The following is a 26,421-nucleotide window of genomic DNA, read 5'->3' as shown; positions in this document are numbered from 1 at the left end:
CTGGCGAGCGCCTTTGTTCCCCGCCAAGCTGAGCTCTGCTGTCCGGGGGCTCAGCAGCTCTCCCTCCCTTTGTCCTCCAGCCTTCCCGCTTTCTGAGCAGAGCTGTTAACTTCTGACCTCCCAGACGCTAAGTCGCGCTTGCTGTCGGAACACAGTCCGTCCGGCCCCTCCGCTTTTGCCAGCCCGACTCGGGGGCTCTGCTTGGCCGGCGAGCCGCCCCTCCGCCCCGGCTCCCTCCCGCCAGTCCGTGGAGTGCGCACCGCCTCGCCGCCCTTCCTCCCCTCTTCCGTGGGCCTCTCGTCTGCGCTTGGCTCCGGAGACTCCGTTCTGCTAATCCTCTGGCGGTTTTCTGGGTTCTCTAGGCAGGTGTAGGTGGAATCTAAGTGATCGGCAGGACGCGCGGTGAGCCCAGCGTCCTCCTACGCCGCCATCTTCCGGAACTCCCGACATTATGTACATTTTAACACAGGAGGAAAATGAGATCAAGAAAGCTCCAGGAACTTGTGAAAGGTCATAGAGCTAGGAGATGGCAGGCCAGGGTGTCCCCAGATCCAGTGGCTCCAATCTGCACTTTTAATTACTTTGCTACACTGCCTCTTAGAACTAGATGGTTACTTTTATGGTACATTTTATGCTCTATATTTTTATTATTAAAACTCATATTTTCAGGGCACCTGGGTGGCTCAGTTGGTTAAGTGTCCAACTTCGGCTCAGGTCATGATCTCACGGTTCATGGGTTGGAACCCTACATCGGGCTCTGTGCTGACAACTCAGAGCCTGAAGCCTCCTTCAGATTCTGTGTCTCCCTCTTTCTCTGCCCCTCCCCTGCTTGCACTGTCTGTCTCTCTCAAACATTAAAAATGAACATTAAAAAAACCCAAAGTCATATTTTATTTTACACCAATAGTTATTCTCTAAAAGGTACTTTGCATATTTTATAATTCTGCGTATTGTATTTTTCAGAATAAATTCAGATTGAATTGCAAGTTTTACAAAAAAATGACATAATCGTTATTTAAATGGTCAGATGTGCCTCCTTAAATGTGTAGTGTGTGTGAGATGCCATGGGGGATGCCTAAGGTATTTGTCTTACGTATCATTTAATCCTTCTTTTCTGTTGTTTCTAGTGATTAACTTTTATTTTTTAATTTTTATTTATTTTTGAGAGAGAGAGGCAGTGTGAGCAGGGGAGGGGCAGAGTGAGGGAAATGCAGAATCTGAAGCAGGCCCCAGGCTCTGAGCTGTCAGCACAGAGACTGATGCAGGGCTCAAACGCACCAACCGCGAGATCATGACCTGAGCAGAAGTTAGCCGCTTAACCAACTGAGTGAGCCACCCATGCGCCCTGAACCGTTGTATTTTTTTAACAATGTCCTCCCTGAGAATAGACTCAAGTGTCTTCCTATATAATATCAGTATCCTTTATTTTAATTTGATAGGTCTCATTGATTAGAAGAGAAAGGTAAGATGATATCCGTGTGCCAGGCATTTTGTTAGGTAGTTTACCACTTAGGCCCCTGTGATTGGCTACATATAGGAGAGTGGGTCAAACACACACGTGTTACCTCTCACATAGTAAGAATCACAGGCTTATGTGAACAGCCTAGCAAAGGTAGGCATGCAGATGTTTACAGCAATGATACTTTAAATAAAATTTTTTTAATGTTTATTCATTTTTGAGAGACAGAGTGTGAGCAGGGGAGGGGCAGAAATAGGGAGACACAGAATCTAGAATCTGAAGAAGGCTTCAGGCTCTGAGCTGTCAGCACAGAGCCGGATGCAGGGCTTGAACTCACAAGCCGTGAGATCATGACCTGAGCCAAAGTCGGACGCCCAACCGACTGAGCCACCCAGGTGCCCCAGCAATGATACTTTGATAGCTCTGTGCTGACTTGTGCTGTGGATCTTCCATTGTAGAATATAGAAAAATTAACTTTGGGGTGGTAAAAACACTGCCTAAGTTGCTATTAAATGATAAATGATGAGGCTGGAAAAGTACCACAGAGAATGCAGTGGTTGACGCTTGAGAGATGGAGGTAATCGAAGCTGACCTTCAAATTAGACTTTCCCTCTAGAATATAATAAGAGCATCAAAAGAAGAGTGACCTCAAGTCAAAGAGCTGTGCTGCTAAATATTAAAATCAAGTCACAGTTTTAAGACAGAGATGTGGGAATTTGCCGGAGAAGGTATTTCTTACACCTGCCTACAAACGGACTCGGTGCAAAGTCACCTTGAGGAAGAACCAAAAGTCAGCTTTGCCTAGAAGTCTGAGTCCCAAGCTGAATATGACTTCTTAAAGAAAAAAAAATTAACATAGTCAAAGATAAAGCAGCCTTCTTTTACGTTTTTATTTTGAGAAAGCTGTCAATGTCTTATAGACCCTGATTTTAATGCTTGGCTTAGGAAGCCCTTTCCTGTCATAAAGTAACAAAATATTCTCATTAGTTTTAGTTATTACTACATAATTTTGGTTTCTAGACTTTACTAATTAAGCCACTTATAATTCATTTTGTGTATATATGGCGAGAGGTTAGAAGCTCATTTTTGTTTGAGAAGGTATATTACTTTGCCAGGGCTGCCTTAACAAAATACCACAGACTGGGTGATTTATGCAACAGAAATTTATTTTCTCACACTTCTGGAGGCTAGTGGTCCAAAATCAAGGTATAGGCAGGTTTGATTTCTTGAGTCCTCTCTCTTTGGCATACAGATGATTGCCTTCTAGACATGGCCTCATGTTGTTTCCTCTGTGTGTGTCCCCCATATGTCTTCCTGTGTCCAAATTTCCTCTTCTTATGAGGACACCAGCAAGATTAGATTAAGGCCCATCTTAATTTTCTCTTTTTAATGTACTCTCCTCTTTAAAGGCCCTATCTGCAAATACAGTCATCTTTTAAAGTACTGAGGTTTAGGGGTCAATATATGAGCTCTGTGTGGGGGCCTATTCAGTCCTAACATGTTTTGCTCATACATTTCAGAAACTGTGCATGGGTGGTACACTTTTTTAGTTCCTAATTGAAAATAAATGTGTATGTGTGTATGTGTATATATACACATACAAACACACACCTATATTACAAAGGTGATTTGATTGTTCTTGGTTCGAAATTAGTTTTTCTTAAGTAATTGAAGGCGTTGCTGCAATGTATTCTAACATCCATTATCCACCTGCCTTATAGAAGACCAATGTCTGATTATTTCCCCTCCAGGATTTTTACATATTTTACTTTTCTCTCAGGAAGTGGGTAAATATTCTTTTTATCCTTGGAGTTCATAAATCCCTACAGAAATTGGATGGGTCCTTATTTTTCATCTCAGGGAGATTTTCATCTGTAATTTATCTGATTATCTTCTTCTAGAAAAGTCTATGAAATACATGTGGAAAATTCTGTATCTATCCTTGCTAACCCTTCATAAATATTCTCAAAGTTTCCCTGTCTTGGTTCTCTGGTATTGTGGTCTTAGAAGGATCGCTTTGTTTCATTTTCCAATCTACTGTTTGGAATTTAATCTGCATTGATTCTGCTAGTCAGTTCTCTGAGGGTTTTGTTTTAGCAATAATTTTGTTAATTTCTAGGAACTCTAAATGCTTCTTTTTCCTATCAGCCTGTTCTATTTTATAGAAATGATGGATGCCCAAATATCGCAAGGAAATTAATGATATTTCTTTATTTTCTTTCCCATTTATTCTGTTAGCAGCCATCCTCATGGTGTTCAGTATTCTGTTGAATATAATGTCTCTCCTTAAGAATTTTTCTCCATTCTCAGGTTATTTACTATCAGTTTTCTGTTCCTATATGTAGATAAATCTAGGCTGAATACTATTACTGTATGTATTTTATTGCCTCAGGCTCAATAGGAAACTTTGTTCCCTGAGCAGGGAATACGTGTTCTGATTCAAGATCTCTGGTTTTTTGCTCTAGTGTAAAGGTGCACTGGTAGCTTCTTTATTTGTTGGAGAAGGTAAAGTTCTTCATAGCAGTCATAAGAGACTATCATCTCACTTCTGGGGTCCCTTTGTCCCCTCGTGGAAACTCATGAGTGAGTTTACCCGCCCTGGGTGTTCTAGCTATGAATGCTAGAATCAACAGCTTCTCACACAAAGGATTGACCTAGGTTTTTATTTATTTTTTATTTTTATTTTTTTAACATTTATTTATTTTTGAGACAGAGAGAGACAGAGCATGAACGGGGGAGGGGCAGAGAGAGAGGGAGACACAGAATCTGAAACGGGCTCCAGGCTCTGAGCCGTCAGCACAGAGCCCGACGCGGGGCTCGAACTCACGGACCGCGAGATCGTGACCTGAGCCGAAGTCGGACGCTTCACCGACTGAGCCACCCAGGCGCCCCTAATCTAGGTTTTTAGAAAGTTCTTTGATTAATTTGGTGACACATGCACAGCTCCTTCAATTTGTTCTCCACCAGTTCGGGTTATTCTGAAATTCTGCTGGGAACACTTTCTTGTTCATCTTTATTTCACCTATGTGTTTGTAAGTGTCTCAATTTTGTGTATTTTTATCAGTTTCCCTTTGGTTTAAATTTTTTTTTTTTTACATTTATTTATTTTTGAGAAACAGAGTGAGACAAAGCGTGAGCAGGGGAGGGGCAGAGAGAGAAGGAGACACAGAATCTGAAGCAGGCTCCAGGCTCTGAGCAGGAGGTCAGCACAGAGCCTGATGCGGGGCTCGAACCCACCAACTGTGAGATCATGACCTGAGCTGAAATCGGACGCTCAACCGACTGAGCCATCCAGGTGCCCCCAGTTTCCCATTGGTTTAAAACTTGCAGAAAGTCATTAAAAAACTATTTTTTTTTTTTTTTGTATATTGGTACCTGTACCCATGATTTTCCAGTGGTTCTGTGGATTTATTTCAGGATTTTTCCTGTCTTTGTGGTGGAATATTTTTGAGGAATATAAGGTAAATATATGTTTTCAGTTAGCCATCAGAACCAGAGACCATTTTTTTCCATATATTTACAATTTTGCAGAATACTCTAAAAGTAAATCAGGTCACAGTTCCATTTTTTTCCTCTTTGCTGTTCTGCAGGGTAAATTCTCCTTCACTTTGAGAGAAGTTATTTGGAAAGCATTTTGAAGTTGATCTGTACAGTGATACTGTTAGGTGAGAAAAACATGTGTGAGCATCAGCCTAATACTGAATGCCACCCAGGTCATTCTGCTATTAAGAAACATTTGGTTGTTTCTTTATTTCTGATTACTCCTAAATAGTCTGCCCCTTTCAAAGAAAGTGAAGTTAATGTTGTAGAACTACATACAAATCAGCCATTTCAATTGCTACATGGATAGTAGCTGTAATTTTTCTCAGCAAATCCTTCTCTGATGTAGCCTGTGCTGTTTATTGAAAACTGAGTGATTTTCAGGAAAAGTAATCAACTGGAATATAGGAAACCTGTGTCCCAGACCCAGCTTTCTAAGTTACTAATGACTGGAAACTTAGAATATTTCCAAAACTCTCTGGTTCTTGTTCCCTTTATTTAAAGTGCTTTTGTAAAAGATCTGAAAAACCTGAAATTGCATCCTGAAATCATTTTTTCAAATTCCATGAAAGAATATCAGCTTTTCATAATGAAGTCATCCAGTTAACATTCTCTTTAACATACTTATCCTGATACATTAAATCTTTTTTTAGAATAGGCAAAATAGGGTATTTAATAGCACACACATGAATAATAAATCATAAAAAGGAAGGGTACTTACTTTATATACATTATTTTAATTTGTACTTATCAAATAAGGATTAATATTTCTTCTGCTTAATAGAGAAGAAATCAAAGTTGAAAGAGATTAAATAATTCAGCCTAATACATCCAATTAATATTGGCATGGCCAGGATTAGAATCAGGTTCTAGCCCCTGATCATAATAAGAAGGTTCAGCCTTCTTATTGCTAGGTAACTTAAACACTAAAGCAAGGCTTCATGCTTTTTAAATATGAAATAGATGACCAGAAATGCCTCCCTATAGCACAAATAATCACCAACCAATTTTGGGTAGTCCTTTTGAATGTTAACAATGACTCCATGTGAATGAAGTTATTTTATTTTCTTTGAGATATTAGATAACAGGCTGGGGTTCTGTATCTCCTATCTCAAATGAGAAAGACAAAGAGAAAAGAGTGATATATTTCTTCAACTTTTAAAGACAGAGCTGAAATGTAGATTGTTCTTCAATTCAAATTCTGATTGTTCCAAGTTTGTTTTTTTTTTGGGGGGGGGGGAGGGGTTGTTCATTGTTATTGTTGTTCATTTTTTAGCCACTCATTCCTCTACTTAACCTATGGTAAATTCCGTGTTTTAAGACACCATAAGTTATTTATAACTCAGTAACCTCCAAGCCCAAAAAGCTGTGGTGATGTTTTACTGTGAACAAGCAATTATTTGTAAACTTAGTGATGAGAACATTGGTAACTCTCACTGCAGTACCTGAAAAATCTTGGTTCTTAGAAGTAGATATATTTCTTTTTCAGATAAAATAGTGAATCTGCTAAGGTAGAAACTGCACAATGAGAAACATGGGATTCTGCTTCCATCACTGACTAATGAGTCAGGCGTTCTCCCTGGTCCCCTCTGAAGTTATTGACTAGCAAGTCTCTGAAATGGCTTTCCAACCCTAAAGTTCTTAAATCTTGAACTTTTCTATTCTTTCATTTTTAGCAAATGTTTACTGAGCACTTACTATGTGCAGGACAGTATTCTAGGCATACCTAAGTAAACAAAACAAATTCCCTGCCCCAAGAGGATATGCTATGATGAGACAGACATTAAACAGGAAATGTGATAAATAAGTAGGTTGGGTAGTCTTTGCAAAGACCATGTAACAAAAGTGTGGCCAAGTAAGAGGATTGGTAGAGCTGGGTATAGTCAGAGGAGGCCACACTGAGAATGTAAATTTTGACCCAACTCTTGAAAGAGACCAGGGAGCGAGCCATGCAAATATGGGGGCCGAGATGGGAGAACATTTCAAACAGAGAGAGAGAGTAAAAAAAAAAAACAACAGTGCAACACTCCAAGTTGGGAGTGTCCCTGGTGTTTAGGAGGAGTGGCAAGGGATCCTCATGGAGAGAGTAGTGAGATGTGGAAGAAGGGGTGGGGCAGAGAGAGCTTGAAGAAATTTTGATACCATTGGAAGGACATTTTTATTACCTGTGTTGTGAGGCTCAGTTCTAGAAAACTGCTAGCTTAACATACCTGCTACTTTGATCAGGGGAATCTGCCTCTGATCAGGCAAAGATGCTTGGTTTCTTTAGAGGAAATTGGGGTAAGTAGTTGACCTTTGTAAGGTAAGAGATTGTGTGCCACCTGACTTTTTAAAATGTCCAATACTGGAAGTAGAAAGCTTGATGGAATGAGACAAGGGAGAAAAGAGAGAGCGAATGTGTTTAGAAGACCAAGTGACCATTTGAATAGTGCTTAATTGGTGTTGAAATGAATGAGACATTTATGTTTTTCCAATAAAATAGGTAAATGAGTGGGGGCATCTGGTGGCTCAGTCAGTTAAGTTTCTGACTTTGGCTCAGGTCATGATATCACATTTCGTGAGTTCAAGCCCCACATCAGGCTCTCTGCTGTGAGCACAGAGCCAGCTTCAGATCCTCTGTCCCTGTCTCTCTCTCTCTCTCTCTCTCTCTCTCTCTCTCTCTCTCTCTCTCTCTGCCCCTCCCCTGCTCTTGTTCTGTCTGTCAAAAATAAATAAACCTTTCAAAACTAGGCAATTGAGTGAATTAAAGAAAATAAGGAAAATTCTATATTAGCTCCATAATTTCTATACTGTGTATAGTTGTATTTTTTAGTATTTTTTAAATTAATACTTTATTTTTTAGCAGTTTTAGGTTTACAGAGAAAATGAGCAGAATGCACACAGTTCCCATATACCTCCCACATCAAGTTTCCATGATTAGTAATATTTTACATTACTGTGGCACACTTTTTTGTAATTGAGGAGTCAGTATTATTATTTATTTATTATTATTATTTTTTTTAATTTTAATGTTCATTTGAGAGAGAGAAAAAAATGCGAGTGGGGGAGGGGCAGAGAGCGAGGGAGACACGGAATCTGAAGCAGGCTCCAGGCTCTGAGCTGTCAGCACAGAGCCCAACATGGGGCTCAAACCCATGAACTGTGAGATCATGACCTGAGCCGAAGTTGGAGGCTCAACTGAGGCCCCCAGGTGCCCCTTAACACTTTATTATTAAAGTCTGTAGAGTACATTAGGGCTTACTCCTGGTGTTGTACATTCTACAGATTTTCACATATGTGTAATGACCTATAGCTACAATATTATACACTATAGTTTCATTGCCCTGAATATTCCCTGTGCTCAACCTATTCACCCACCCCCTTCCTCCCTCCCTCCCTCCCTCCCTCCCTCCCTCCCTCCCTCCCTCCCTCTCCCACGTCCCTGGCAATCACTGATCTTCCTTACTATGTCTATAGTTTCACATGTTCCAGAAATTTATAAAGTTAGAATTACCCTTGAAACTTTATTTACCCCACCATGTTGGTGTGGTGGACAGGGTGTGGGGGACATTTTCCAGACACAGAGGTCCTACTGAGTGTATTCTCCCCCTTGTTGCTGTTAACCCCACATCACCCAGGCCTCTACCTCCCCAGGGAGTCTCCAAGACATTTGGCCCTTTGTGTCCCTGTACTCCTGGAACAACTGTTCCATAGTCTAGGAAACCACAGGGAAAACGTCCCGTGGCTTCAAGGAGTGAGGAGATAGAGTGAAGAGAATGAACACTATGAGAACTGAGGCTCATGCCAGCCCTGCCCGTATTCTAGGTCTCTAGGGCAGAACTGGATCTGAAGCCCATCGACAGGTGCGGAGGCTGGTCCTGGCCTCTTACCCATTCAGCTTTGTTTTCCTGTCCCTCTGTCTGTCTGTCTGCTTATCTGTCTGGACTATTCCTGTCTGTTTGTCTATTACTGGGAAGCTCATTACTACAAGCCCTGACATCGACCCACTCTGTTCCATACTATTATCCATAAACTTGTCTCTTACTCGAAAACTAAAACCAGCAAAACCAAAAACAACAACAACAACCCCCCCCCCCCCCACACACACACACAAACCAAAATCAAAACCCAAGGTCACCTAGATTTTTTCCTACATTACCTCTAGAAGTTTTATAGCCTTTTCCAATTAGTTTCTTTCACTTAGAAATATACAGTTAAGCTCCCTCATGTCTTTGTGTGGCTTGATAGCTCATTTTTCCTTTATCCCTAAATAAGATTTCATTGTACACATGCACCAGTGTTTGTTGGCCCATTTGCCTATTGAACCTCTTGGTTGCTTCCAAGTTTTGACAATTATAAATAAAGCTTCTCTAATTATTCAGGAGCAATTTCTTGTATGGATGTGAGTTTTCAACTCCTCTGGGAGCAGAATTGCTAGATCATATGGTAAGAGTATGTTCAATTTTGTGAGAAATTGTAAAATTGGCTCCTAAGGTATTTATACGATTTTGCACCTCCGTCCACAATGAGAAAGAGTTCCTTGCTGGGATTTGATGTTTTCAGTGATTTGGATTTTGGCTGTGCTCATAGGTGTTTTAGCTGTTTTAACTTGTATTTCCCTGCTGATATCTGATGTCGACTGTTTCTCCTCTGCTTTTTTGCCATCTGTATTGCTGCTTTGGTGAGGCGTCTGTTCAGATATTTTGTCCCTTTTTAAATTGGATTGTTTGTTTTCTTATTTTTGAGTTGTAAGAGTTTAGTATTTTGGATACTAGGCCTTTATTAGATTTGTATTTTAAAATATTTTCTTCAGTTTTTGTGTTGTCTTTTCATTGTTAGAAGAGTGTCGTTAACAGAGAAGTTTTTAATTGCTTTTTTAAATGTTTGTTTATTTATTTAGAGAGCATGTGTGAGTGGGGGCGGGCCAGAGAGAGAGAGAGGGAGAGAGAGAATCCCAAGCAGGCTCCCTGCTGATTCAGGGCTCTATCTCACAAACACTGACATCGAGACCTGAGCTGAGATGAAGTGTCAGATCCTCAACCAACCAAGCCACCCAGGCACCTCAGAAGTTTTTAATTTCAGTGAGGTTCGCCTTACCAATGTTTTCACTCATAGATCATGATACTGGTTTTATAGCTAAGTCATCTCACAACCCAAGACCACATAGAATTCTCTCCTATATAATCTCTTAGTATTTTTATAGTTTGCCAGTGGGCATTTAAGTCTGTAAGCCATTTTTTAATTAATTTGGGTGAGATATGGAAGTTCTGTATCTAGGATTGCCTTTTTTGCAGTTGGAATCAGTTGTTTTGGTATCATGTGTTGAAAATACTAATCCTCCTCATTGAGTTGCCTTTGTTCCTTTATCAAAAATCAGTTGACTATATGTGGGTCTGTGCCCAGGCTGCCTTTTCAGTTCTGTTGATCAATTCATCTGTTCTTTCACCAGTCCATCTTGCCTTGATTACTGTAGCTTTAAAATGTCTTGCAGTCGGGTAGTATCAGTTCTCTGACTTTGTTTCTTCTTCTCCAATATTGTATTGGCTATTGTATGTCTTTTGTCTTTCCTTATAAACTTTAAAAGAGTTTGACAGACGCCTCACACTTGCTTGCTGAGGTTTTGACTAGGATTTTAATGTATATATCAAGTTGAGAACTTACATCTTGACAATATTGAGGCTGCCTCATGGAATATCATGCATTTATTTAGACCTTCCATGTTCTTTTCATTAGTTTTATAATGCTCTTCATATGAATCATGTACTTTTGTGCTAATATAAATAGTATTGTCTTTTTAATTTCAAATCCAATCGTTCATTGCTGGATTATAAGAAAATCAATGACTTTTGTATATTAACCTTGTATCCTTCAACCTTGCTTTATTATAAATTAGTAGTTTTAGGAGTTTTTTGTTGTTATTGATTCTGTGGGATTTTCTATATAGTCAATCAAGTCACTTGCACACAAAGGCATTTTTATTTGTTCATGGACAGTATATCTTTTTTTTTTTCTTATTGCATTAGCTAGAACTTCCAGTACAGTGTTGAATGGAAGCAGTGAAGGCACCTGTTTTTGCTTGTTCCCTGATCTGAGCAGGAGAGTGTATAGTTTCTCACCATGAAGAATGGGGTTTTCTCTAGGTTCTTTAAAGATGTTCTTTATCAAGTTGAGGAAGCTTCTTTCCTTTTTCTAGTTTCCTAAGAGTTGTTGTCATGAATAGGATTTTGTCATCTGCTTCTTGTGCATCTATCAATATTATTATATCATTTTTTTTCTATAACCTGCTGACATAATAGATTACATTAATTGATTTTCCAATGTTTGTCAGCCTAGCATACCTGGAATAAATCTCGCCTAATGTTATTTATGATTTTTTTACACAATACTTGACTCAATTTGCCAATATTTTGGTGAAATTTTTGAATCTATATGAGATCTCAGTGTATAGGTTTTATGGTTTTGATGTTAGGGTAAAACTGCCCTTATAGAATGAATTTGGAAATGTTTCCTTTGCTTCTGTTTTGTGGTTGTGATCGTAGATAATTGGTATAATTTCTTAAATGTGTGGTAGAATTCACCAATGAATCTGTCTGGGCTTGGTGCTTTCTCTTTAAATAATTCATTTCATTTCTTTAATATTATAGGCCTAATCAGATTATCTATTCGTCCTTGTGTGAAATTTGATAAGATATGCCTTTTCGAGGAATTAGTACATTTCATCTAGTTTATCAAATTTGTGGACATAGAGTTGTTAATAATCCTTTCTTATCTTTTTACAGGATCAGTAAAGATAGCTCCCCTTTCATTTCTGATATTTATTCTTGCATCTTCTTTTTCTTGCTTAGGTAGCCTGACTAGAAGTTTTATCACTCTTTTCAAAGAACCAGCTCAGATGCTTGATTTTAGATCTTTCTTCCTTTCTACTACCTGCATTTGATTCTATAAAATGACCCCGTAAGCACTGTTTCACTGTGTCCCACAAATTTTAATTAATTTTACTTCCATTTTCATTTAGTTTGAAATAATTTTAGGTTTTTTTTCCTTGTAATTTCTTCTTTAACCCATGTGTTGTTAAGAAGTATGTTGTGTAATCTACGAGTAGATTTGGGTTTCCCAGCTATTTTCCTGTTACTGGTTTCTAGTTAAACTCCGCTGTGATCTGAGAGCATATATTGTATGATTTCTATTCTTTTATTTTTTTATTATTTTTTTTTTTTAATTTTTTTTTTAACGTTTATTTATTTTTGAGACAGAGAGAGACAGAGCATGAATGGGGGAGGGTCACAGAGAGAGGGAGACACAGAATCGGAAACAGGCTCCAGGCTCTGAGCTGTCAGCACAGAGCCCGACGCGGGGCTCGAACTCACAGACCGTGAGATCATGACCTGAGCCGAAGTCGGACGCTTAACCGACCAAGCCACCCAGGCGCCCCTGATTTCTATTCTTTTAAATTTACTACAGTGTATTTGATTGCTCAGAATGTCATCAGTCTTTCTGAGTGTTCCCCGTGAATTTTAGAGGAATATGAGTTCTGCTGTTGCTGAAGTGTTCTACAAACGTAAAGTTGACTGATACTGCTCAGTTCAGCTATAACCTTACTGATTTGCTGCCTGTTGATCTGATTGCTGATAGAGGGATGTTGAAGTCTCCAACTGTATGAGTGGATTAATCTATTTCTCCTTGTAGTTCTTCCAGTTTTTGCCTCAGGTATTTGATGTGCTATTAGCTGCGTACGCATTTAGGATTGTTATGTCTTCTTAGATATTTGTCCACCGTCTTCGTTATGTTATACCCTGTTTGTCCCTGATAATTTTCCTTTCTCTGAATTTGCTCTGTCCAAAGTTAAGATAGGTTTTCCAGCTTTGTTTTCATTAATATTAGCATGGTGTATCTTTATCCCTTTACTTTTTTCATCTATCTGTGCCTTGATACCTGGGTTTCTCATAGAAAGCATATAGTTGGGTCTTTTTTTAAAATTCACTATAACAACCCCTTTTAATTGGTATATTTAGAAAACTAACATTTAAAGTGATTATTCATACTTGGCTTAATATCTAGTGTATTTGTTTCTCTTTTATACTGGGAGATGTTGTTCTTTTCTTTCCTTTGCCTCTTTCTTTTCTTTTCTTTCTTTTCTTTCTTTTCTTTCTTTCTTTCTCATCCTCCACTCTGTTTTGCTTTTGTCTTAATTGAGCATTTTATATGATTCCTTTTTTTTCTCTTTTCATAGCATATCAGTTATACTTTTTAACTTTTTTTTAATTTTTGGCCCATGAGTTTGCAGTATGCATTTACACTTGTAAATCTAGGTCCACTTTCAAATAGCACTATGCCACTTTATAGGTAGTGTAAGTACATTATAAACAATATTCTCAAGTCCTCCTTTCCATCTCCTAGATATGCTGCCATTCATTTATTTCACTTATGCCATAACTAAAATCACTGAATACAATATTGCTATTATTATTTTGCACAAACTCTTACTTATTAGATCAATTAATAATAAAAAATAAACTATTTTATTAACTTCATATGTTCCTCTCTAACATCCTTCTTTATGTAGATCTGATTTTCTGACTGATATCATTTTCCTCCTCTCTAAAGAATTTATTTTAACTTTACTTGCAAGGCAAGTGTACTAATGAAAAATTGCTTTAACTCATGTTTGAGAAAAATTTTATTTCTTCTTTATTTTGATAAATAATTTTATTGGATACAGAATTCTAATTTGGAGTCTTTCTCTCTCTCTCTCTCTCTCTCTTTCAGTGTTTTAAATATTTTATTCCACTGTCTTTTTGTTTGCATGGCTCTAAAGAGAATTTGATGTAATTCTTATCCTTGCTTCTCTATAAGTAAGGTATTCCCCCACAACCTGGCTTCTTTCAAGATTTTCACTTTTGTCTTTGATATCTGCAGTTTTAATATCATATGACCAGGTGTAGACAAATATTTGGTGTTCAAATATTTGATCTTCCAGGATCTATGGTTTGGGATTTGTCATTAATTTTGAGAAAGCATCATTCATTATCACTTTAAATATTTCTTCTTTTCTTTCTCTTTCTTCTCCCTTTGGTATCTACATTATGCATATTATACCTTTTGTAACCATTCCACAGTTCTTAGATATTCTGTTCCATTTTTTTCAGTCTTTTTTTTTTTTCTTTGCATTTCAGATTTGGTGGTTTCTCTTGACATATCTTCAAGCTGACTGATTCTTTCCTGTGTGCAGTCTATTGATGAACCCATCAAAGGCATGCTTAATTTCTTTTAGTGTTTTTATTTATTTCCAGTATTTCCTTTTGATTTTTTCTTAGAGTTTCCATCTCTCTGTTTATACTACCCATCTATTTTTGCCTACTGTCTACTTTTTCCATTAGAGCCCTTATCTTATTAATGATACTTGTATTACTTCCCTGCTTGATAATTCCCATGTCTTTAGTATATCTAAACCAGTTTCTGATGCTTGCTCTGTCTCTTCAAACTGTGTTTTTTGTCTTTTTTGACAGACTGCCATGATGTACTGGGTAGAAGGAATTAGGCCTTTTATGTGAGGTTTTATGTGTATCTGGCTAGAGGTTAGGATATGTTTACTCTCTGTTGTAACTATAGATGTCAGTTATAATTTCCTCTGTTGTCTTTCTTTTTGTCTTCCCTGTTATCTTGGGGTTCCCAGAGAGATTTATTTCTAAACAAGGCCTTCAGTGTGCTATTATTTCATTGTATTTCCCTGTTCTTACACAGAAGCCCTCCTCATGTGTTGGTAAGTTTGGAGCCTATGATTAGGTCTCAGGGAGTCCTTTAGTATCCGTGGGTTGTATCCTTCACAATTGCTTTTCCAGTTTTTGGTTTGTTTGTTTGTTTGTTTGTGTTTCCACTCCTGATGTAAGACAGGAAGGGTAGACGTGGCTGGAATTTCTCTTTCCCCACCTGGAAAGGTACCAGGAGTTGGAATTAGGTATTTTCTTTTCTCCAGTGAGGTTGTTTTCTTTAAGTAGTTTGTCTTAAGGGCAAGTCTTGCCAGGAAGAACAGAATGCTTTGTGCCTATTTCAAAATGGCTACTTTTCCTCTTTATTTGCCAAAATTTTCTCTGATTTTCAATGTGAGAGACTGGTAGGGCTCCTAGAAGTCAAGTTCACAAAAGTGTGGGATCCCTTCAAGAATGTTTGACTTTGAAACTTATCCATAGTGACAAGTCCAGCAATTCATCAATTTCAATCCAGGTTCTCCTACCCTACTACTGGTCCCCACAGGAGTTTCTTTGCCTGGGCTTCTGCCCTGGTAAGTTGTGATTCTTTGTGTCTGCCTATTTTTCTCCCCAAATTGGGGGGCAGTGGTCATGATTACTCTGTGACAATAATTATCTGATGGATCTAAGAACAATTGTTTGTTTTCAGCTCAGCCTTTTCCTTGTTGCGAAGACTGGAGTGATGATTTCTAGTCTCCTTACATGCCATATGGAGGACTGTAAGTCTGTGCTGTGTACGACTAATGAATTGTTTAATATCTCTCTACAACTCGAATCCAGATTTGTAGAGGGCAGTCAATAGGCCCACATGTGTAGTAGTGTTCACATAACATAATGTATGTGAATGTACTAAATTCTCATTAACATGGATTATTTCTATCTTTAATTAAATGAGTTTATAGCCTCTAACTTCTTTTTGAGGCAAATTTCTGCTTTCATTGCTTTTGATTTTTTCTTTCTTCTATTATAGAAATTAAAGTGTTTGCAAATGAATCAAGAGAAACTGCACTGATATGGATTAAGTGTAGCTCAGTTCACTGCTTTGTGCTATCAGTGGTGATTAATGAACAGACATCTAGCAGAATAGCTGGGAATTACTGGGACCATGTATAGGCAAGGTTTCATCTTACTGATGTATTTCATGCACTAATTTCGATAAGATAAATATATAGTGAAATAGATAAATTGTTTCTAATATCCAGAAGTGTCCATTAAGAGAGTTTAAGTCAGCATCAGCCTACCTTCTGTGTTGTAGGCCCTTAGAGATTGTGACTGGCTTCAGGAGAGGAACTTCAGGAAAATCTACTATTCAGACTCTTCCAATTTTTTTACCTGGAAAACCTACAAACTCGGACATTATCGAAATAGCTTCTCTCTCATTTCCATACTGTCCTGTAATTTAATTATTAACACTCATATTTTCTATTACCTCTTTATATCTGTTGATATTTTCCTCCAAAGGTATGCTTGTCCTAAATAAATGTTGAGGAGTTTCTGCCTCAAAAAACTTAACATAAATTTAATTGGATATTATTATAATATTTGTATGTATATGACACATAATTCTATTCTGCGTTTTGATTTAGCAAGTTCTCTTCAAGTTTTCCCTGCCCTGTATCATAAATAGTTTCAATTATGACATCATCTTTGAATATAATATAATCTTGATTATAATGTCTAAACATAATATGCTTATATATTTCTTTGAATCCATTTTGTTTTGTGATAAAAATCATGATAAAATGTTTTATAACATATAATGTTGACTATTATGATATCAATGGGTAAGCATCCAACCAAAATTTAGAATATCAAAATAGAAGTAGCCAAATTATTTGTCCAGTTGCAGATTTGAGAAGCTATTTCAAGTAGTAAGTTATTATTGCAACATAAATTGTTTTTCAGTAAAATATGTGTAATAAAATATAAAATTAGGAACAAATTAAACTATTTTTCAAGGATATTAGCCATTCTACTTTTTCAAAGAAGTAAATGTTTAAAAAAAATTTTTAAGTTTATTTATTTAGAAAGAGTGTGTGCATGTGCATGCACACTAGTGGTTCAGGAGCACAGAGAGAGAGGGTGAGAGAGATCCCAGGCAGTCTCTGAGCTGATCAGAGCCCGATATGGGGCTCCATCTCAGGAACCATGAAACCATGACCTGAACCAAAATCGAGAGTTGGACACCTAACTGACTGAGCCACGCAGGTGCCCCTAAAAAGTTTTTTAAACATAATTATTTTGCTGATGGTTATCACAACAATTTTTCTGGACAGCGAACATTATTTTCATTGAAAGATAGAAATACATAATGTTATCCTTTTGTGGGTTTCTCATTGGCCATATAAAAAAAAATCACTATCTGGAATCTTTACATGATCCTCTTACTTTTACCCTTGGCCATTGTGACTACAGAAACACTGGACATAACATGTAATTATTCAATTTAATAATACATGTTACGATTGAAACAGCCCATGAGATTGTCAAAAAGTTTCACTGGCATTAAATAATGAATTGGTGAAATTGCTCAGAATTAATGTGGACTATACTAGGGTGAAATAATGAGATGACATGGGTTGAAGTTTATTGGAGAGTTGATAGGCTTGATGGGGCGCAGGGGGAGGGAGAACAGGCAGGGATGTGGTGGTGGATTTGGGAGAAGCAGAGTAAAAGAAGGATGGAGGAAATGGAATTTGGCATGAGCACATAAGATCAACTGAAGATTAAGAAGACTGAAAGCAGAGAGAAAAATGAAGTGAAAAACAATAAAAATAGATATATTAATAAAATACATTTATACTAGGGTTTTGAAAAACAGGAAGTATGGGGTTTTATTTTCATGTAATTTGATCTTCTAAATTGGTTTTTCCAGAAAAAAAGAGTTATAAAATAAATAAAATAAAACCATCCCCTTTTAAATCTTTGTGATGTAACCTAGGATTTATGAAGAAAAAAAAAGAGAGAGAGAGAGAGACTGAGACAGTTCAATTTAGGTTGATTTTGTAAAGTTGTCCTGTTATTATATTGAATTGGAAGCTTCTTCCCTTTTTAATTCTTTTTAAAAATCTTAACTTAATTTTAGAAATAGGTACCCACCAGATCCTTAAACTGTGAATGCTCTTTGGGATGAGTGTTTGCTTATGTGTGAGATGGGAAACACTCAAATGACCCAAATTCCTTTCATATTGATTCAGCTTATTTTGCTTATTGAGGAATCAATATAAAAAGTGATTTTTGCTAGAAAATGTGTGCTTTTCCACACTGTTGATGTTAGATCTCACTTTTCATGTTTCCTAACCTTGGGCAACTTTTTCTGTTTTTCTTTGTCTATGATCATCTTGATGTATTTTTTATTGTTTTAGCTTCCATTAAGAGGTGGATTTTTTTTTAACTTAAATCTGAGTTGGTTAACATATAGTGTTATAATGATTTCAGGAATAGAATTTAGTGATTCATCACTTACATGTAGCACCAGTGCTCATCCCAGCAAGTGCCCTCCTTGATGCCCATCTCCCTTTTAGCCCATCCCCCCACCCAGCACCTCACCAGCAGCCCTCAATTTGTTCTCTGTATTTTAGAGTCCCTTAAGGTCTGTCTCCCTCTCTGTTTTTATTTTATTTTTGCTTCCCTTCCCCTATGTTCATATGTTTTGTTTCTTAAATTCCACATATGAGTGAAATCATATGATATTTGTCTTTCTTTGACTTATTTTGCTTAGCATAATATACTTTGGCTCCATCCATGTCATTGCAAATGGCAAGATTTCATTCTTTCGGATCACTGACTAATATTACATTGTGTGTGTGTGTGTGTGTGTGTGTGTGTGTGTGTGTGTGTGTGTGTATATAGCACATTTTCTTTATCCATTCATCAGTCGATGAACATTTGAGCTCTTTCCAAACTTTGGCTATTGTCAGTAGTGCTGCTATAAATATCAGGGTGTGTGTGCCCCTTCGAATCAGCATTTTTGTATCCTTTGGATAAATATCTATGGATTTCAGACTTAGACTTTTTGTAATAGTGAACATTAGCAGCGTGCTAATTTCTGACTCTAGATTATTTAGTGGCTCTTGGGAATATTTGTGGAATGCCAGTATTAACATTACATGCAACAGAATGAGTGGTATCATTTTTTCCTGGTAGTATAAAATTTGGATAAACTTTTATAGGATAAATTATCTTTAGATAAATTTTGATCTTAAGAGAGAAAGTAAGACTTTTTTAGTAGGGAGGAATTTCATTGGACAAAAACACCATTGCGATAGAAGAAAATTACTGTCCATGGGTTTTCCTTCCTCTGGGTCATATTTTTTTCCCGTGTAAAAGAAAGAGTTGTGTAAGTGATTATTAAATTATATTACAAACTATAATATATATAACTATCATTTCTAGGGAAATGATAACTGAAAGTTAGGTACAAAAAGGTAATACAGAAAAATATGTTTACAACCTTACTTGTTTTTGTTGTTGTTTAAAATACAGATTTTTTTGAAGAGCACTAGGAAGTGGCATTTTTTGCTTTGCTTTGAATTGTTTTTACAGTTTAAAAAGATTATTGGGACTTGGCATGGTGGTTGGTTTTAAAGCTAACTTTATTGCTATTTCACTTTTTATTTGTTAAATATGTTAGTCCTTGCACTTAAAAAAAAAGGTCTTAGATACTGATGTTAGTTAATTCAGGAAGATTTCCTGTTTGTGAAAATAACATGTTCTGCACATTGTTTTGGCTTCTGAAATACGTATGTATATGTACATACATAGGTACATATACATAAATATGTATACGATCATGTTCACTTGCTGTAAGCGTTCTCTTCTTTTAAAACAACCTCAGGCAAGCATGGACGAAGTCCTTTAGCAATGAGAAATTCTAGTTTAATATTTTCTACAGCTCTTATAGATTCTTAAGATTTTTTAGGTTTTGGCCATACCTAATACGATACACGGAAATTGACATGACAAAACGAAACCAAACGAAGATCTAACAACTTAAAGAAAACACAACTCACTTTGTGATCCCCATATGTACAGATAGAAATATCATAGTCAAGGTGTTGTGTTGTCACGTTGGCAGACTCCATTCCTTCATTAAACCTGGATGCCATATATGTACAACATGCAAACCATAAAGAGTTGCCTTTTCTTTTCTTTCTTTTTTTTTTTTTCCGTCCCATTATTAGGTATATACCATTGAGGAATCTGGGCTGAACATCCTGGTGTGGTCAGTGATTGGAAATAAACGAACTGGTTGGATGTATGGATATGTACCGCTCTCTAGTAACAGTGCATTTAAAGTGGCATTTGAAGCTGATTTGGCTGGAAGTGAAGACGTTTTTATAGCCCTTGATGACATCTCTTTCACCCCAGAATGTGTCTTTGGAGGTGAGTAATTTTGTCAGTAGATGGGATGTGCAAGTGTTGTTTTTACTATCTAAAAATAGAAGAACTGGGAATTCCTGATGAATAACATTTGTGTCCAGGTACAGTACCATTCGTCCGTTGAAGGAAGAACAAAATATGTTGTAGGAGGTAAAGTTTTTCTGGCAGTGAGCTTAACCATAAAGTTTTCATGTCCTCTAGGCAACCAAATTACTTCAATTACAGTTCTTTAAGAGACATAGAGGAAAGTTAATTCTATTAAAAGAGCATTATTGTCTGCTTTCTTTATTTCTGAAGGTTCGCAATAGTATACAAGGTAAAGATTCTTCTGGTCACCCATCATCTTCCAAACCACCTTTTCCATCCACATTCACTTTCCCTCATTCTCTAGGCTATTTCCCTTCTCTTCAGTGTTTCTACGGTACAATCTAGAATTCTAGAATTCTTCATTGTATAAAGAATCCTAGAATCTTGTCAGTAACTCTTTTTGTAAGAAATCATTCCCTGAACTGAAATCTGAATTTCTGCTGTTTACGACGCTCCCACTGAAGTAGCCATATGTTCTTTATAAAGTCTTCAGATTTTCAAAGTTAAATAATAGGGTTATTGCCTTTATGGCTATGCTATGCCTCTTTCAAAATTTTATTTTTATAGAACCATTTAATAGTTTCTTCTTTTGAGGATCCCTGGCTGGCTCAGTCAGTAGAGCATCCAACTCTTGATCTTGGGGTTGTAAGTTTGGGCCCCAATTGAGAGTAGGGATTAGTTTAAAAAAATAAAAATTTTTAAAAATTTAAAAACATAAAAACGTTTCTTCTTTTTAAGGCCACAGATATGGGTTCTTATCCTTCTAATGGTTTTTCTCTGGAACCTAAATCCTGGGCAATTTCACCTTCCAGGTTATTCAGCCTATGTGAAATATTAACCTTCTCAATTCTAGTCACCTTCATAAGTCTTCCTCCTCCATAACCAGCTCCCACACTTACATCCTGAGTCCTATCATTCCATCTGAAATTTTAGGGCTGAAAATCTCATCTGATCATTATATCCTCTACTTCCTGATTACTCTTCCTAGACCTGTTTTCCAGCATAATAAGAAAAAATATAATCCCAGATTCTCAATACTTCCTGCTTCCCGCCCCCCCAATAAAACAGCTTCTTTATACTTTTCCCGCTAATAATCCCAGATCTAATGATCCAAATCTCAATTCCACTGTCAGTCAGCACTTTGAATTATTTTATGTCCAATTTTTTAGAGATAAATTTGGGTTCCAATTATGTGCCAGGCATTGTGCTGACTACTTTGCATGTAATAACACATTTATTTATCAGACCAACTCTGTAGAATAAATTCAAGTATCTATGTCATTCTCAGTCATAATGACCTTACCAGTCTTTGAAACTGGGTTACTATAACCCTTTGTATTTTCCAGGCTGCTGCTAGTCATGCTGTTGAGGCCATTAAAAATGTTGGTTTATCGGGGCGCCTGGGTGGCGCAGTTGGTTAAGCGTCCGACTTTAGCCAGGTCACGATCTCACGGTCCGTGAGTTCGAGCCCCGCGTCAGGCTCTGGGCTGATGGCTCAGAGCCTGGAGCCTGTTTCCGATTCTGTGTCTCCCTCTCTCTCTGTCCCTCCCGCGTTCATGCTCTGTCTCTCTCTGTCCCAATAAATAAACGTTGAAAAAAAAATTAAAAAAAAAATAAATAAAAATAAAAATGTTGGTTTATCACCTTAGCTGGGCAGTCCAGGGTCCTGCACACATCTTTTTCCCATTCCTGGCACTGCTTTTCTACAACAATTCTCAAATCTCCCAGCTGCTCCCTTGAACTTTGTTCACTCTGCCAATGTTCCCGTATCCTTTGAATAGAAAATAACTGCCGTTTGTAACAAACTCCCTTAAACCTCTTTTCCACCTGCAAATGTGCCTGTATCCACAACCACACTCTGTGTTGTCACCATGTGTCTGAGGGAAAAAACAAAAACAAACCTCTGTCTTTCCAACAGCAAATGTGCTTGGTCATTTTTATCCTTAGCTCCTCCCAGTCACCATTCCATTGAAGCCTTCTCTGTCCTTCCTTCCGTTTCTTTCCTTCCCCTACTTATTCTTAGCTCTTGTCACACACATGCAAACATGCATTTATGTACGTACACATACATGCGTTATCACTTCCGACTACTAATTTTGTGCTCCTCAAGAGCAGGAGAAACATGTCTGTTTCATCTCCAGAACCCATCACAAGGTGTAGGAAACATGGGCTGAAACGTCAGTATTCTAAATAATCACAGTAATGGTTATAACTGATCGTATGAGCAGGATCTCTAACATTTGCGTCAGTATAATTGGGTTGTTGCCTACTATATTACAGAACAGATTATACTTTCAAGGGTAGTAAAAAAAAGAAACAGTAAGACATTTGACATTAAACCACAAGTTGTCTTCTTTCTGTACGTTTCTGTAAAAGGAGTGCCTCCACCAACCCCCCCCACCCCGTCCCCTTCCAAAATCCAGAATCTCTAGGCATAGTTTTTACAACAGTGCTTCATGGTTGATTCAAGCAGATGTTTTTAGAAAATCCTGCATTAAACCAATGTTTCTCAAATGGGGGTATGTGGAACCCCATAGTGACATGCCAGGGAGCATGCAACACCAGCAAATAAACAGTTGCAACCTCATTGGATCTACTTGAAGGTATGGAGAGAGTAGTTACCTAAAGTGTTATATCTGACATTTGGAGCAAACATGTATTGAGTGGTGGAGAGGTGACAAATGGACTAAAATATTGGAGACATGAGTCTAATCATGCCTAAATGTATAATTTTGAGAAAATCATTTCAGCTCTTGAGACCATGTTTTATCATCAGGAAAATGAAGTAGATGATCTCTTAAGTCCCTTCCAAACCTGCCATTTTATGATCAGGACTGGATTTGTACAAGAGGATCAGGAAAGCAGAAGGAATGCATAGAGAATGACCAAGAGAGGGAGAGAGTCCAGGGAGAAGGAGGACGGGTGCAGTTAAGGAGGTTTCAGGGGTTAGGGCCGGCAGGTGAAAGCAGAGGTGTCATTGTAGTTAGCGAAGACTCATCACTGCACAGTGTGTTGTGAACTTGAGCAGGCCTGCCCTTTATTGAGTCAGTGTTTGTTGAGAATGTGCTGTGTGCTGTCCTGGATTTGGGTTGGAAGGGAAGATAAGAATATAAGTTTTTTTGTTTTGGTGTGTGTGTGTGTGTGTGTGTGTGTGTGTGTGTGTGTTTACCCCTGCATTCCCTTACTGTAAACACACCTCAAGCAGCGAATTCTATAGATTTTGCCTTCTTCCCACGCCCCACCCCCTGCTTCCATTTTACTGCCCAAACTCTAGTTCAAGGCATCCTTATTATTCACAGGAATTTCCATAATGGCTGCATAACTGATTTATCTAATTTACTGTCACGTATACTGCTACCAAATTCATCTTCTAGCACCTATTATAAAGTAAGTTCCAGAAAAGTAGACCTTACATCTTTCTTATTCAACACATCAAAAATAATTTTTTTTTTTTATTACAAGCCACACAATCTGACTAGGGCTAACTTAAGTAGAAGCTAAGTTTATTGGAAGGATTTTGGATAGTTCCAAAATTAAATGTAATACTGAAAATCTAACACAGAAAAATGAGAGGGAAGCAAGTAAGATGAACTAAATCAGAGGGTAAAACTGGCTAATTCCACGGTCTTTGAAGATTTGTTTAGGAAGCTGGTCTATCTACTCCCCTGCCATGCACACTATGAACAATCTCTAATGGTCCCTGTGTCACTCCATCATAATTAAAAGAGCTGGTTGGAAGCATAGCATTGACCAAGCCCATACTTCAGAGTCCCCTAAAAGTTATACTCTTTCATATCTAATCTCCACATCATTCATGTCTGCATGATGGCCATTCCTCTTCTTGTTTTAATCATAATCAAGTTTGGATAGTCTGCAGTATATGGACCAAATTATAAAGCTGACCAGGAATAATAAATTATCTGTCTGTACTTCAATGTAGAGAGAAGAAATAAAAGGGAAACTAATCAAAATATACTAACTCATACAAGTTGTAAAGAAGAAGAAAAATCCATAGCGGCTCTCAATTGCATACTCAATATATTTCTTTTCCTTTAGTACAACTCTTGGCTTATCTTTCTCTGTCCATAAAATAATCCCTTAAAGTAGGACCTCCTGCTTCTATTCAGCTGTGCGCCATATTCTCTCACTTCCATGATTCTCACTTCTCTGGCTGGGAATGCCCTGCCCTTTACCTCCTCTTGTATAAATGCTTTTCCACTTTCAAGGGCAGATCAAAGCCACCTTTTTTCATGAATTTATCCTTAATACTCCCCACAGGAAACCAGCCCCTTTTGCAGATTCTCTTCACTTGAACTTTGCAGCTCTCCTCTAATATATCTTACATGGTATTTTGTGATATGCATAGCTTATTTTCTGTCATTTTTGGGGTCCTCTATGTTGAAAAATCCCCATTGCCATTATCCTGTCATTGTTGCTGTTGTTGTTGTTGTTGGTAGTGGTGGTGGTGGTGGTGGTGGTGTGTGTGTGTGTGTGTGTTTTAATTCTAGTGACAATGAGTGATCTTTAACTTTTAGGTTGCTGGAGAAAAATATAAAATAAATTTAAATCAGTATATGATACGGAGTAGATATTCATTTTATATCAGAAGTGGTAGAGCAATTGTAGAGAAATTACTTAAAACATTTTAATGTGTGGTTCATTCTTATAATTTTGATTCATTTAGTGATCATGGGTCTAATTTTAAAATTAATAGTGATTAATGTACAAAAAGCCGAAAGAAAATGAAAATCAGTCAACCCCAGTTCACTTACTGGCTTTTGGATATTGTTAGCCTTTATATCTATTATTGTGGGCCATGAAGTCCTCATAGTTTATCAAAGGATGGGATAATTCCTTTTTACTCTGGGAAGGACATTACATTTAAAGGAACACACACACACACACACACACACGCACACACAAGAACCAGAAAATGGCACTAAAAGCTAATACCAAGCAGGCTTGTGGGAGCAAGACCCGGATTCCCCCTTCACTACATTTGGAGAAACTTGAATATTATACTATGCAATGGTTCTTGCTTGATTTCCTGCTGATTGTCAGGCCGGAAGGAATGTTTTAAATTAGGGGGAAGAAATCCAAATGAAAACCATAGAAAAATCAGTCCCAATATGAACCATACTCCATTAGCCTGTTTTTGACAAGTACCTTATACTGAACCTGAAGATAAACCACAAGTTACTGTTCTAACTCTCTGTCTTAAAGATGAATGCTTTTATGTGAACACTGATGTTGTCATATAAACGTATTTATTTATGATCATATAAACATATGCATCTATGTATGTATGACATATAAATGTATACATAATATTTAATGTATAAGTTTTATATATATATTATATATATGTGTGTTATATATATATATATATGATCATGGTGGTGTGGTGATTTAGTAATTTCTCTATCATATGGAAACAATAATCAATTCCTAAATTCCTAGTCATTTTTGGAAATTATCATAACCTTTGCTAAATCCTTTCTTTTCACTCAGAAATACTCAGCAGGCCAACTGTTTTACCAGGCCAAGTGTGTCTGAGAGATTTTGTGAGCTTTTCATTGCCAAGGTCAATTTGGCTCTGTTTTGTTCTCTTGGGCTATTAGAGTCTACTTTTATTATGGTTTTCCTGATTCCCTGGAACACATATGTTGTTATCTGGAAAATATCCAGACTTTATGAAAACAAGTTTGTTTGTTTGTTGCCTAAGAAATTGAATAAGAAAGTGACACTGCTTCACTAAAAAATCTGTTTTAAGAAGTTTTTTTAAATTAAAAAACCAGGTGACTTCAACATTTCTGATAACAGTTTTTCTGATAACATCTTACTGGCATGTGAGAACATTTTACCCAGAAAGAACTGGTCACTCTTTGTGGAAACAGTTGGAAATGGGAAAAATAGAAAACAAACAAATAAAACACACAACTTTCTTGGTTTAACAAAGAATAAATGGGTTTATATGTATGAGTTATTTTTCACTAATATAAACTTACTCAAAATAGAAAACATGAAGTTAGAGAAATAGCCAGGTTTTGGTAAAAACAGGTCTAAAGAAATGGTGGGCTAGATTGTTTATGCCAGATGGAGCACATGATTAATCAATTAGGAAATCAGTCCAAGTTGTAAAATATACTGACCTTGCTTTTTTGCCCCTTCTGGTCTTTTTGAATGTAATATAATTAACATAATGTTAGTCATGCCTTCTGTAGAATC

The 26,421-nt window shown here is 37.2% G+C and overlaps 1 protein-coding gene across 3 annotated transcripts in view; it reads left to right on the top strand.

Annotated features, from left to right (window-relative positions):
* MALRD1 (MAM and LDL receptor class A domain containing 1) overlaps positions 1 to 26,421 on the top strand; it is an 824,069-nt gene that overhangs the window by 628,715 nt on the left and 168,933 nt on the right. For all 3 annotated transcript variants that reach the window (XM_058681758.1, XM_058681759.1, XM_058681757.1), the window contains one exon: positions 19,908 to 20,109. In XM_058681758.1, coding sequence (XP_058537741.1) covers positions 19,908 to 20,109 — 202 coding nt within the window. The remainder of the gene's footprint in view (positions 1 to 19,907; positions 20,110 to 26,421) is intronic.

This window comes from Neofelis nebulosa, chromosome 8, assembly GCF_028018385.1.
Source record: "Neofelis nebulosa isolate mNeoNeb1 chromosome 8, mNeoNeb1.pri, whole genome shotgun sequence".
Classification (NCBI taxonomy): Eukaryota; Metazoa; Chordata; class Mammalia; order Carnivora; family Felidae; genus Neofelis; species Neofelis nebulosa.
The sequence above is the reverse complement of the archived record's forward strand: the minus strand, read 5'-3'. Positions and strand labels throughout refer to the sequence as shown.